Genomic DNA, 14,088 nt, shown 5'->3' with positions numbered 1-14,088 from the left:
AAAATGTCCTTATTTTGTCCTTCCTATCTAAAACTAGGCCGCACAGTCTGAGGGGATTGTCCTACTCATCTAGTGCTGCTGTAACGGAAATACCACAGGTGGATGGCTTTAACAAACAGAAGTTTATTCTCTCAGTCTAATGGGCTAGAAGTCCAAATTCAGGGTGTCAGCTCCAGGGGAAGGCTTTTTCTATCGGGTCTGGGGGAAGGTCCTTGTCATCAATCTTCCCCTGGTCTAAGAGCTTCTCAGCACAGGAACCCCGGGTTCAAAGGACCTGTTCTGCTCCTGGTGCTGCTTTCTTGGTGGTACGAGGTCCCTTTGTCTCTCTGCTTCCTTCTATCTTTTATATCCCAAAAGAAATTGGCTCAAGACACAATACAATCTTGTAGCTTGAGTCCTGCCTCATTAACATAACTGCCGCCAATCCCCCCCCCGATTAACATCATAGAGACAGGATTTACAACACATAGGAAAATCACATCAGATGACAAAATGGCAGACAGTCACACAATACTGGGGATCATGGCCTAGCCAAACTGATACACATATTTCGGGTGGACACAATTAAATCCATGACAGGGACTTTCTTGATTTTATCTTCCAGTACTTCTAAATAATGTTTTATTTTAGAAATTATATTTTTCATTTCAAGCGCTTCCTTCTTTTTTGATTAATTCTTTTTTATTGCCCCCTGGTTTTGTTTAATGGGTATAGTAGTTTCTAGAATTCTTCCCCCTGCCCCATTTCCTCGAGTCAGTGTTTCTGTTTATCTTTGGTCTCTGGCTCCCCTGACCCTAGTGGGAGACTCTGGGGGGGTCAAGTCATATTTAAGAATAAAAGCGTGAGTGCTGATAGATGTTTACTTTCTGCCCCATTGCATGAGCGCCTTTTGCCCTGTCTCGTGAGCATTTTCTCTAGGCCTGTTTTCTCACAGGTAGTTCTGAGGAGGAAGGCTGAATGGGTCAGCTGTGTACATGAGTGGATCCTGTGAATTATTCCTGTTGTTGTTAGCAGCTGCCAGGTCAGCCCCCGACTCATGGCAACCCCATGCACAAAGAGATGAAATGCTGCCGGGCCCTGCGCCGTCCCCATGATCAGCTGTGAACTGGACCGTTGTGACCTGGAAGGTTTTCAGTGGCTGGTGTTTAGAAGTAGATCACCAGGTCTTTCTTTCTAGTCCATCTTGGTCTGGAAGCTCCCCTGAACTCTATTCAACATCATAGCAGCCTGCACGCCTCCACTGACAGATGGGTTCACATGAGGTCCCTTGGCTGGGAATCCTGAGAGTAGGCAGGTCCCAATACCAAAGTAAGAAGGGCTTTACTCTGGGCAACTAACATCCATGTGGCAGTCGTCATCATCATGGGTGCGGGGTGTGGGGGTGATTGGGACAGCAGTTCTACTGACTCTCAGTTGATGCCCCTATATTTAGCGTTTGTCACTCCCAGCCTCCACACCTGCTAACACTGAGGCTTCCAACCTCCGTTGTTGCCCCATCCACAAATATTCCAAGCATCCTGTATTTCATTTTTTTTTTTTTCTTATTATGCTCTAGGTGAAGGTTTACAGAGCAAATTAGTTTCTCATTAAACAATCAATACACATTGTTTTCTGACATGGGTTGCCAACCCCACGATGTGCTAATACTATCCCCCTTCTCAACCTTGGGTTCCCCATTACCAGCTTTCCTGTCCCCTCCTGTCTTCTCGTCCTTGCCCCTGGGTTGGTGTGCCCATTTAGTTTCATTTTGTTTTATGGGCCTGAATCTTTGGCTGAAGGGTGAACCTCAGGAGTGACTTCAGTACTGAGTTAAAAGGGTGTCTGGGGGCCATACTCTCAGGGTTTTTGCAGTCTCTGTCAGACCATTAAGTCTGGTCTTTTTTTGTGAGTTAGAATTTTGTTCTACATGTATCTCCAGCTCTGTCCAGGACCCTCTATTGTGATTCCTTTCCAAGCAGTCAGTGGTGATAGCCAGACACCATCTAGTTGTGCTGGATTCAGTCTGGTAGAGGCTGTGGTACTTGTGGTCTGTTAGTCCTTTGGACTAATCTTCCCCTTGTGTCTTTGATTTTCTTCATTCTCCCTTGCTCCAGACAGGGTGGGACCAGTGGAGTATCTTATATGGCTGCTCACAAGCTTTTAAGACTCCAGATGCTACTCACCAAAGTAGGATGTAGAACATTTTCCTTATAAACTATGTTATTGCAGTTGAGCTTTCGAACATCTTGTATTTCAACACACTTCCTTCCACTTTCCATCGTCTAAAAAATCAGTGCTGTCTACTTCTGATCTTTCCCGTTACCAAGTTTATTCAGCTGTAAACTTTGTTACTGTTGTTCCAGTGGGGCCTGAGAAGGAAGGAGGGGAAGCAAGTTCATGTGCTTCATTTTAAACTGCAAGGACCAGAGCTCTCCTGAAATGGAGTTATTCCTCAGCCCTACTCCAGGCAATGGCTGGTCTTCTTAATGTGGGTATTTAAGGGGCCACCAGCTGGGGGACTGTTGAGAGCATCAAAGGGATCCTGTACAAAGTGCCCCAGCTGTACCCCATTGGCTTCTAGCCAGCACAGGCACCCGCTAATGCCAGCTCCATTTGCAGGAGATCCTATCTGCCTGCTGGGCATTCGACCTGCAGGAGAGGCCCAGCTTCCCTCTGCTGATGGACATGCTGGAGAAACTGCCCAAACTGAACCGACGCCTCTCCCACCCCGGGCACTTCTGGAAGTCAGCCGAGTAAGTACTCCTGGGGGGGAGAGGGGGCCAGAACTTGTAGGTCAGGCCCCTCCAGCTCCACCCAGGTTCTTAGCTGATAATCTCTGCTCTGTTTACCCAAGACTTTGATCTGGGAAATTCACAAAGCAGACTAACCAGATGATTGGTCCCCTTGGTCCAAGTGATACTAGGATTGAATTTACCAAGTGGAGTTTGAAGACTCCTTTTGACTGGTGAGTACCTCCAGTGCTCATCAGTGAAAAGCTACATCTCACTAATCATTAGATCAGAGCTGATGCTGGGCCCAGGCTAGACTGGACGAGAAGATTCTGCCTAGGGAGGGCAGGATGGGGCCAGCTGGAATAAGAAGGATGTAGGTATTGAGTTTCCCCCAAATAAGCAGAGTCAGTATCGTTTAAAGTGGTGCATGCTCAAAGATAGAGCTTTCTAGCACAAAAAGTCAGCTGCCCCGTATGGGGAACCGCATCACTTGGGGCTATGTGGTGCTTTGATACTTGAAGCCCTTTGGCCCCTTCTGTTTAATAACGTAAACCTTTCTACCCCTCGGGGCAGGGAGAGTCTCCACTGGACAGTGGAGGCCATTGTCATCTCTTCTCTGTCTGTCTCACTCCCTTATTTCTTTGTCTTGCCGGCCTGCTCTCCAGAACACTCAATTCTGAGACCTCAGCCCTGCCACAAACCCTTTGCGAGAAACTGGGGAAGTCTTCCATTTTTCTGGGCCTCCGTTTCTCATCTGTAAAAAGAAGGGAGGGGTTGGCTGAGATCAGGGGTGGGCAGATGTTTTCTGAAGGGTCAGGTGGTAAGTATTTTAGGTTTTCCAAGCTAAGAGGCAAATTTGGGTGAATCTGGTGCCGCTGTGATTTGTGGTGTGCTGAGCAGCAGTGCAGAGTGATGTGAGCATGAAGTATGGTCTGTGCCACCAGCCCTCAGCTCTGCCCTTGTAGAGTAGACTTTGATGACCTGGGCCAGTTAAAGGGAAGGTCCGGATGAATGACAGTTTGGGATTAGGGAATACTTTCTCTTACAATGCAATATTATGTGCAATATTTGGCTCTTAAGATGGGTCAGAGCCCAGTACAGATGTGGGCTCACAGAATGTTGCTGTTAGAGGTGTGTTGGGTTTTAGTCCACTATTGCTGAGTACCCTCTACACACCTGGGCACACAGATGGCCAGGGCTGATCTTCACCAGCAAGGAGTTTACGGTCTAATGGAGGATAAAGACAAGCAGACATACTGTAAGGAAACCTCCATGTGGGCAGAGCTCTGTCTTGTTCACCTCTGTAGTCCCTGCTCCTAGCACAGTCCCAGGAACACAGCAGTTGCTCGGTAAATATTGAGCGAGTGAATGAGTGAGTGAATGATTACCATGCGCTGAGTGCTGTAAAAAAGCACAGGGCTCTATGTTTTTGAATTGTCTGGTGCCTCTCGCCCATCAGGGGGCTTGAGGAAGACTGTCCGGAAGAAAGGTCCTGGGAGCTGCATGTTGAGTGGGAACTATGCAGGCAGGCTGGAGCCTGGGCTTCTCCTGGACTTGCACACAGTCAGGGAGGGTGGTGTGAGGAGGCAAGGCCTACCTCCCATCTGCTTCTTTTGGAGCTTGGGCAACTTGGTTAGCAACCTGGGCCTTGGTGTTCTTATCTATGAAAGAGAAGGTTGCACTAGGTGAGTCCTGACATTCAGGAGATCATTCTGGATTCCCTAACGACCAGTTAGTCCCATTGTCTCACTTCACGGGGGAAGCTGAGTCACACTATGGGGCTGCTACCTGCCCAGAGTGATCCATTCTAGCCCCTAAAGGAAGGCACACCAGCATATCTGAATGAGCCTGTGTCGAAAGCTTTGTTCATGATTTTTACTTTCTGTACCCTCAACCTCTAATCCTCATTTTCTCTTTTCTTTTCCATTGGTCTTGTTTTTTTGTTTTCGGGGGGGGTGGTGGGTACTCTTGCCTGGCCTGTCATCTCCCCCTTTCCTACCACCATGATTTCTGCAGCCCCTCCTGCGTCTGTCTGTGCCATCATCTGCGGGGCTCTCACCGCCTGGACTACATTCTTCCCACACCTGGCGAATCTGGCACGGGCACTCCCAGCCGCTGTTGGAGCCGCTTCCACGGGAAAGGACGTTACGGTCACCTTGACTTTAAGAATTCCTACCCGGTTCTGGAGGAATAGTGTGTTTTCTGTTATTTCCCTCATTTTCTGCCTGTTTGTGGTTATCCCATTGCACACCCCGCTTCCTGCTCTGTCTTTGCATCCCAGCTTCCCCATCTTTCTGTGTTCGATGCCCATAAACCAAAGTGACATTCAGCTGAAGTGGCCGGCAAGGGCCGTGCAGGGTTTTATAGCTGAGAGAAGACCCTCTATTGACGGTCAGTGTAGCCAGGCTGTGGGCTGACAGCTGGCTTATCTCTGGGTGGAAGAGAACTTGGATCATTGGTCTGAGTCCCCAAGGTCTCCTCTGGCCAGAGCTCAAAAGTAGGGAATCTCCAGTGAGCAAAAGTAGTAAGCTCCAAGAAGTAAATTTTGAGTCAGTTGGTAAGAAGCGTTGAGTCCGCTAGCTAACTGCTATCAAGCACCTTCGTAAGCATGACTGGGCCGTGGGGGAGTTTGAAGAAGGTTCTTTGTTCTCAGACTCCTCTTCTAAGCTTGCACTGCTGCCAAGCCCAGGATGGGGGCAGGACACGTCCCTTTCTCTTTTTGAAGGGGACGAGGGTCCCCTGCCCGCTGTCCTAGCCAGCATCTAGTGCTCCTCAGACTCCCTCTGGGGCTGTTGGTTCTGACACTGCTCTCTCCTTCTTCTCTTCCCTCCTGTAGGTTGTAGGCCTGACTGCCTTGCATGCACCCGGGGCTTTCTTCCTCCTAACGGACAACTCGGGACCGGGACTTCTGCTAAAACACAAAACCAGATGCGGGCACTAACCCAGGGGGTGCAATCTCTACAGCTGCAGCCGTCTCTCCTGAGACTTCTTTTGCTTGTTTGTGTTTTGAACCCCCCTCGCCACATGGCCTGTGTGTGCCTGAGCCACTGCTCTCTGCGGGAAGACCCCGCCACTAACCAAGCTCTCCTCCGAGGCGGTTTGGGCAACTTTTAACTACCTTCCTGGACGTGACTATTCTCTCTCGCCCTCTTGTCTCCTGTGGGATGATTTTGTTTTTGTTTGGGTGGTGCTGGCTCACTACTAACATCTTAGTGAGATTAAACCCCATCCACGGGGGGTACCAGCCTCCCACTAGTGTTCACAGTACACGGGGCGGGAGTTTCGCTTGGCTTTTAACCCATGGGAGCTTGTCTGACGAGGAGTGATTTAGAGCTGCCTAGAGGCCGTATTCCCTTAAGCCAAAGTTGCCAGCACTTTGGGCACAAGAACCCCCATTAACTCCTCGTCCCGTCTGTAGTCTACCCCTGGGAGGTGGACACACAGTCCTGTTGCCATGAAAGACACCAGGTTTTCCTGAAGCAAAGGGGTGCCTGTCTCCAATTTCATTAATAAAAACAAAGCTTCTCCCCGTCCCTGCTCCTCACCCCCCACACACAGTCATCACCTTTACATCCACCCCAGGCACCAGAGACCCCAAGTCAGCAGTCATCGGGGTATGACTTTCAGGCCATATGCATCAGAGTCACTGGAGGGCTTACAGAATGCAGGTTCCTGGGCCTGTCCCAGGACCTGCTGAATCCAGATTTGAGGAAGTAAGCTCTGGGAATCTGCATTTCAGTCATTCTCCCAGATGACCCTGATGAATCCCAAAGTTTGAGAAGCATTTTCAAAAGGACTATATGATGTTACCCTCAGTACTGGGGTCAGGTTTCTCTACTCCCTCACTTCTGCTTGGAACAAGAGCAAATGAGAAAACAGTTCCGATGTGCCCAGGCAGTCACTGAGCGTGCTGGGTGCCTGAGATTCAGAGATGAGTGAGTGAGTGTCCTTGCCCTCCAGGCACGGGTGTCTGAGGACCAGGACTTAGCCCCTCCATGTCTGCCAGAGCAGCTCTGCCAAGGCTGTTAGCTCTGCAGTCATTTTCACTTCTTGGTGGGTGGCCAGGCCCTCCCTGAGCTTCTGGAACTGGCTTGCTCCTTAGCTAGTGTTACCCTACTTCTGATAAAGACCAACGAAGCTATAACCCTTGTTTTTTTCCTCTTTGCAGCATTAACAGCAGCAAAGTGGTACCCCGGTTTGAAAGGTTTGGCTTGGGTGTCTTGGAGTCCAGTAATCCAAAGATGTAGCCAGGTGTTCAGTTTTTCTACTGCGATTTCTTTAACTGTGTTTCTCAAACACCCAAACAACAAACAACCACAACAAAAAACATTCTTCGAAACATCGGCCACCCTCCTAAACCTGCCCAGCACTGCAAACCAGGAGCACGAGTCCTCAATTCTGACTGTTCGTCCACAAAAACATTTGGGTCCTGTGGAGATGGAGTTGCACCTGCTTTTTCTTAAAATGACGCCACCAACAACCAGACCTGTCCCGACAGACAGGAAATGTTTACATATATGTTTCTGCTGCGTGAACTCGATGTTTTACAATAGGTAATAATAAAGACTATCAGTATCTGTGCATAGGGTGTGCGCGCCATCTGCCAGGATGGCGGAAGTGGCCATACCTTCTGGAGGACCCTGTCTGCAGGGAGGGGCCCACACTGGGCCAGAGCAAGAAAAACATCATGATTGTGGCTTTTCCCAGGGCAGGGCGGGGGGCCACAAGGTTCAGCCTGGCTTCTGCTTTGGCCCCAAACCCTGCCAGTGGGAAGTTCCTTCTTTAGGCTTCTCCTCTGACCCTATCAAAGGGGTGCTGTCTCTTCCTCATCTTACAGAGGAAACCCTGATCAAGCCTGTCCCTGCTGCAACAGTGGAGACAGAATCCAAATAAACCCAGATCTGGACTTACCTGTGGTTCCTAGTGAGGGATCTCTCTGCGAGAGGAGGACATGTTTACATCCCTGTGGAGACACGTTTCTTTCATGAAGCCCCAAGGAAGACACCAAGGAGATGGGACTTAGACCCATGGCTTTTTAGACGTACCCAGTCCCAGGCTGACCTTTGACCCCAGAGCTCAGGGCCAGCCCAGCAGTTGTGTGTGTCCTGAAGCTTGATCAGGGACAAGGTGAAGGGGAAGGAGAGGGTAGTAGAAGGCAGCGGGTACCCAGGCCCTCCCTTCCCAGCCACATGGTGACCTGGCCCTTTAGAACCCATTGTCAGTAATGCCTGAAGGCTGTGCGACCACCCACCTCTTCTGCTTCTCCAGTCCTGCCCACTCTCTGAGCTCTAAGCGAAGATGGCGAGGCCCAGACCCACCTGCCCTTTCAGTTAAACCCATCAAGCAAGCCCCCTTTGCTCCAATCTTCAGAGCCTCCCCAAATGCTAAGTCAGGCCTTTGGCTCTTTTGACGCAGAATGAGGGGCTGGGTTTGGGAAAGTCCTTTGACGTGAGAGCGCCTGGCCTGTCTTCATTAGAAACTGGCTCCTAAAGAGCAAAGTTCCACGTGGTAAAAAAGCCCTTAAGTGGAGGCTGTGTTGTATTTGACTCCAAAACCAGAAAAGAACAAGGGTGATGGGTGTGTAGATGTGATTGGATCCAGGCTCAGAATCCTTGTCCATGCTCTGAGCTGTGAGCTAGGATGGGGCGGCATGTGGCTTATACTCCCCACAACCCCCATCCCTGGTTTCAGTTAGGCCCACCTAGCAAACCCACCACCACCACCAATTTTGAAAGCTGTCTCTAGCGCCAAAGTTTGGCTGTAGCAGCATTACAGTGGCCACTCTGCCTGGGGCTGTGGGCTGTCTTCTTGCTCTGGCGCCCGAGCCCCCTGGCCACCCCAGCTGTCCTAACTGGTAGCATCCTAACTCTTTCCAGTCAGCGTGTGGGGAGGATGAAAGAGGAAGTGTACACCAGTTAGCTCCGTGTGGGGCTTTTCTCCTCGTGGGTATGTTCATTTCACCCCATCATCCCTTGGCCACCCAAATCACCCTTGTACGTGACCTCCTACACTTCAGAGCCACATGGCATGTAACCACCACCCCTGTGGCTCAGAGCCTTCCACACATACCTGCCTTCCCAGAGGTCACACTCTGTGTATCTCTGACCCCTCCCCTTTCAGGGTCACACCCTGCACTCCCCCCCCCCCCCAGCCTCATCTGGCATTGACCTTCCTGCAGGCAAGAGCTGAACCAACTGACAACCTGGGGAGCCCTGGCTGCTCAACTCATATTTTCTCTGACTCCTGATACCACAGCCCCCAAAAAGTCAGCCTGGGGTCTCGGTTTTTTCTTGTCATGTCCTCAGTTCACTTCATGAAGCTTTTGTTGAGTACCTGTTGTGTACTTGGTCTTGTGCAAGTGCTGGGACTCAGAAATGGGGGAAATCATGGTCCCTGCTCTTAAGGAACTGGCCATGGCGTGGGGCCTGGTTTCAGCCAAGCACCCCGAGGGTGGTGCTGAGGGATCCCCCTTTCCCTCCAAGGCCCTGGGTTACCTCGGGCTCTCGGCCCGCACCTTGGCACTGCCTGTTGTTGAGGAAAAATGGCTGAACAAAGTCACTCCCCTTCCCCCGCGGCCCCCTCCTCACTGGTTGTATTTAAGTCACTGTGAATTGAGGTTAGGAAGACGCGCCTGCCCTTCTGTGTGGTCTCTCCCTGTCTGCCTTGGCAACACATGAAGGACAACAGATACTGTGAATTCAGCCCTCAAGGGCGGGCGACTGTGAAGGGGGTGGAGACACTGAGAGGGCCTCCTTGGAGAGCCTGGGCTGCGGAGGTGCCCGCTGCGGTCTGTGGCAAGTTCCCTTCACGGGGCTTCCAGTCCCCAGCCGCCCCTCCGAAGCCCTGGGCTCTGTGTCCCTGCTGCCTCTAACCAGAGCCTCAACCCCTGAGCTTCTGACCCGAGGTCAGTGGTGAGCAGTGTGCCACGAAGCTGGCCCCTTCTTGTCACCAAATCCAAGCTGCTTGTGGCTCTGGATCCCTCCGCCATCCCGCACCTTTCTCTCGAGTGCAAGCCCTGAAAGCCTACTTTGTGGTTATTCTGTATTGTGTGGGATTGCTGTGTGCCATCTGGTCGATTCCAACTCATAGTGACCCTATAGGGAAGAGCAGAACTGCCCCATGGTGGTTGGGGGGGGGGGGGGGACGGACATAAATGTGAAGCCGGTTGGGGAGCTTGTGTGAGGCTGCGACATTCGCCAGGATTTCAGCAGTGGACGCAAACCCAGCGTCTTCTGTGGCCACAAGGGACACACTTGCTTTTTCGAATGTGATGTAAAGTTTGTACAGTAAAAGTTTTTATATTTTCTATCAACTGTATTTGTCGTCCAGAAATGCTATTAATTTAAATTAAAATGGTTAGTATTAACAAACGTGCTGTATCTGCTCTTGTTTTTGTTTTTTTTTGCCACTGGCGAGAATATACCCTCAGTTCAGTCTGGGTGTCTGGAGTTGGCATATAGTAAAGTTATACCATTGTGTGTGGGGGCCTGTGACTGCTTTGGTCAGTTCTAGGTGAGTGTTGGGGCCATGCCTCTCTTGGTCATCTAGTGCTGCTGTAGCAGAAATACCACAAGTGGATGGCTTTAACAAAGAGAAGTTTATTTTCTCGCAGTAAAACCCAGTAACCCAGTGTAAAGTAGCCTAAAAGTCCATATTCACGGCATCAGCTCCAGGGCAGGTCCTTCCCTGTCTGCTCTGGAGGAAGGTCCTTGTCCTCAATATTCCCCTGGTGGAGGAGCTTCTCAGGTGCAGGGACCCGGTGTCCAAAGGACGTGCTCTGCTGGTGGTTCTGCTTTCTTGGTGGTAAGAGGTCCCCAACTCTGCATGCTTCCCTTTCCTTTTATCTCTTGAGAGAGAAAAGGTGGTGCAGGCCACACCCCAGGGAAACTCCCTTTACACTGGATCAGGTATGTGACCTGGTAAGGGTGTTACAATCACACCCTAATCCTCCTTAACAGAAAATTACAATCACAAAATGGAGGTGTTGGGAGGGTGGGCGGGGGACAGCCCCAGGAAGGAAAGACCCTTACTGTGAGTCCTGGCAGATAATAGGAAGAACTGACAGGGGCAAGCAGCTGCTCTCCAGTGGCAGCTGGCTGGAGTGGATCGGCAACCACCTAGCAAGGGTCTCAAGCTTATATACATACCATTCCAGCTGGGACCAAGGCTCATTGTTTTCTCCTGCGTCCTTGGGCAGTCAGTGTTCCCAGGGACTTCATGTCCAGGCCCAGATATTTTCCTTCCTGTTGCTAAGGCATTCCTCGGCCTTGGCCACTGGCCCAATCATGCCACTCCTGGTCTTGTACCTTAGCCCAAGTCCATCCCGAATTCATCCCCAGCATGCTTCAGGGAAGAGCAAAGCTGATTCCATTAGGGAGGGGATGCATATAGCTCAATAGCATTACCCTACAGGAGGACAACCATAGAATACTGGGAATCATGGCCTAACCAAGTTGATACACACATTTTGGGGGGACATAATTTAATCCATGACAATGCCCCACTCAGATGGTGCCACAGGACAAGACTAGAGGAGTCAAGAGTGTTTGGACCCCCTCTGAGGGTTAAGGAGCTCCTTACTAAGGAAGAGAGACTTATACATGGGCCTTGAAGGCTGATGTTTCTACATAATGGTGAAAGGGAGAAGGAACAGAACCAAAGGCCATGGTGTCCAGAGGATTATTTATCTAGCTGACAACAATAACAAAGCCCAGGAGCAGACCCAGACCCAGTCCAAAATGTAACCCCCCCGCCAAAGCCTTGGCTTTATAGAAGTCTTGGGGGAGGGTGGCTTTCATCCAAATCTAATTTCTAAGAGCCTCTGTTTGCCAGTTACATATACGGAGAAGTGTTTTGGAGGTTGGGGTAAAGAACAGGTGGAGACGAAGAGGGACTGATATTTGTGGGGCCCCTCCTGTGAGCCAGGGAGGTGCTCTCAACACATGAGCTCACCTTGACCTAACCCTCACAATGCCATGAGCTAGGAATGAGGAAACAGACATGAAGAGGTCAAGATACTCACCCAAGATCACACAGCCAGTGAGTGGCTAGTTCAAGACTCAGTCCCATGGCTTTGACTCCACAGAACCTCCCTCTCCTCACAAGTTGGGGAACTTACTGATCAGAGGTTTATTGAGCACCTACTGTGTGCAAGAGATGGTGCTAAGTGATAGGGACACAGATGAAAAGGTAGCGCCCTTGCCTTCATTCATGAGCCAATGAGTGCCCAGATGAAGGGGTCCCTCAGCCTGGCAGGCTTCATGGAGGAGGTGGCATTGGAGCTGACTTGAAAAAGATATGCCTGGTGCATATAAGCAAGGGAGGGGGGCCATTCTACCCAGCAGAAAAGGCATGTGCAAAGCCGTGGGTGAACTTGGAGCAGATGGCTGGCCCAACACCCCTCTTCGGGACGAAGGTGGCCAGGGAGCAGGTGCAGGAGGGCTGGGTTCTGAGTCTCACCTGGTCCCTCTTTTGCTGGGTACATGGAACAAGCTTTCCATGGCAGTGTGAAAGGAAATGGGGCTGAGTCATGGCAGAAATGGCCTGTGATTTGCTGTTCAGGAATTCCACGACCTTCACTGTCTGCAGCTGGGCCCATTTTGATGGCTGTTGGGAGGGGCTGAGGAGCAGCTGCTATATATGGAAAGAACTATGGGATTGTAGTTGGTGAGAACCACCAAATTATGTGGCTGCTGAAAATAATAAGATGGTCTTAGGCTGCACTAACAGAGTGTCTAGAAACAACGGAGGTAAGAACCTTACAGTGTTATGTGTTGGTCAGATTCCTTGGCATATAGAGTCTAGTTCTGGGCAGCTCACCAGGAGGTAAAGACAAAGGGAATGGACATTCACGTAGCACCTACTACGTGGCAGGGCCAGGCTAGGTGCTTTACGTGTGTTCTCTCATTTAATCCCTGCGATGGTTAATGTCCTGTATCAGCTTCCTCGTGAAAATTATGCGAGGCAATTACTACCCCCACTTACAGAAGGGGAAACTGAGGGTCACTGGGGTGAAGTAATCTTCTTAAGGTCATCCAACCAGGAAGTGAGACAGGTTTGAACCCATGTCTGGCTGACTCCTGAAGTGTGTGCTCTTGCTTGCTACACCCGGACTCCCCTGTAAGAAGATGTTCCAATATATGGAAAATACCATTTTGTTCTATGTCACAGTCTCTCTTACAAAAGAGAATGTGCTCACTGTTCCTCCCAGCAGAGCAACAGCACCCCTGTCACCCTCCGCCACCCCTCTGGAATCAGACCTGGATGAAAGGGCGTCACCAGGACTGGAATCTCAGCTACAACACTCTGGGTTTCTCATTCCCCAAAATAGTGATCAAAAATGAAACCAAGAGACTGGTTCTGGCAGAGCCCTTCTCACCCCCAGGGACACAGCACAGAGCCACCCAGGCCCACCTTCCCTGGGACAGATGTTGAGTTCTGATACCCCAATAGATCTTGAGCAAGATGGGGAAGAAGGCCAGTCCTGTGAGAAGATATCTGAGAAGAGAGGCAGGATGGTGCAGTGGTTAAGAACACAAGCTCCATTGCTGCATTGCCTGGGCTGAGCCCCAGCTCTGATACTTTTTAGCTGTGTGACCATCGGCAAGTTGCTTCACCTCTCTGTGCCTTTGTTTTATCTCATGTCGAATGAGAATAATTGTACCTACCTCATAAAGCTGATATAAGATTAAACATAAGGCGCCTAGAGTGCTGCCTAGTACATAATCAACACTACACAAATATTAACTTTAAAAATTTCTCTGAGCACTTCCTCCTTGACACCCACATAGCGCCCAGCTGTATGTCTGTCTTACTCTGTAGAACGTGGAACACTCATGGCCCCATTGTTTCTAAGTCCTCTCCCTATCCCAGTGCCTAGCTCAGTGCTTGGCACCCAGGAGGCATCCCCCCAAGCCCCCCCCCCACACCAAAACCAATTGCCGTGAGTCAATTCTGATTCATGGTGACCCCATGCTTTTCAGAATAGAACAGTGCTCCGTAGAGTTTTCATGGCTGTGACCTTTCAGAAGCAGATTGCCCAGACTTTAGTAGGGTGCCTCTGGGTAGGTTTGAACCATCAACCTTTCTGTTAGCAGCTGAGTGCTTAGTCATCTGCACTGTCCAGGGGCCCAGCGCTTGTTTATTAACTGTGATAATAAACAAGTTTGTGTTTTCCAACTATTCCTGGTCTCACACTGTCTATCAGAGCCTTGCTGCTTACTCCCCATCAAAAGGTGAAGTCTTTTTCCTCCCCTCCTTGAGCCTGGGTGGGATTTTTGAGATTGCCTTGACAAATAGAATGGGTGGACTTAACTGCTGAGTGACTTCTGAGAGAAGATTGTAAAAGCAATAGGACTGCTCACTCTTGGAATTCAGC

The 14,088-nt window shown here is 50.3% G+C and overlaps 1 protein-coding gene across 3 annotated transcripts in view; it reads left to right on the top strand.

The window, feature by feature from the left end:
- Window positions 1-10,079, top strand: part of KSR1 (kinase suppressor of ras 1) — a 174,576-nt gene extending 164,497 nt beyond the window's left edge. For 2 of the 3 annotated variants that reach the window (XM_049861472.1, XM_049861471.1), the window contains 2 exons: window positions 2,599-2,732; window positions 6,880-10,079. In XM_049861472.1, the coding sequence (XP_049717429.1) occupies window positions 2,599-2,732; window positions 6,880-6,958 (213 nt within the window). In that variant the 3' untranslated portion in view covers window positions 6,959-10,079. Of the gene's footprint in view, window positions 1-2,598; window positions 2,733-4,823; window positions 4,905-6,879 lie in introns of all 3 variants that reach the window. The other variant, XM_049861473.1, reaches the window with a different exon arrangement.
- Window positions 10,080-14,088: the final 4,009 nt, after the last annotated feature.

This window comes from Elephas maximus, chromosome 19, assembly GCF_024166365.1.
Source record: "Elephas maximus indicus isolate mEleMax1 chromosome 19, mEleMax1 primary haplotype, whole genome shotgun sequence".
In the NCBI taxonomy this organism is placed as follows: Eukaryota; Metazoa; Chordata; class Mammalia; order Proboscidea; family Elephantidae; genus Elephas; species Elephas maximus.
The sequence above is the reverse complement of the archived record's forward strand: the minus strand, read 5'-3'. Positions and strand labels throughout refer to the sequence as shown.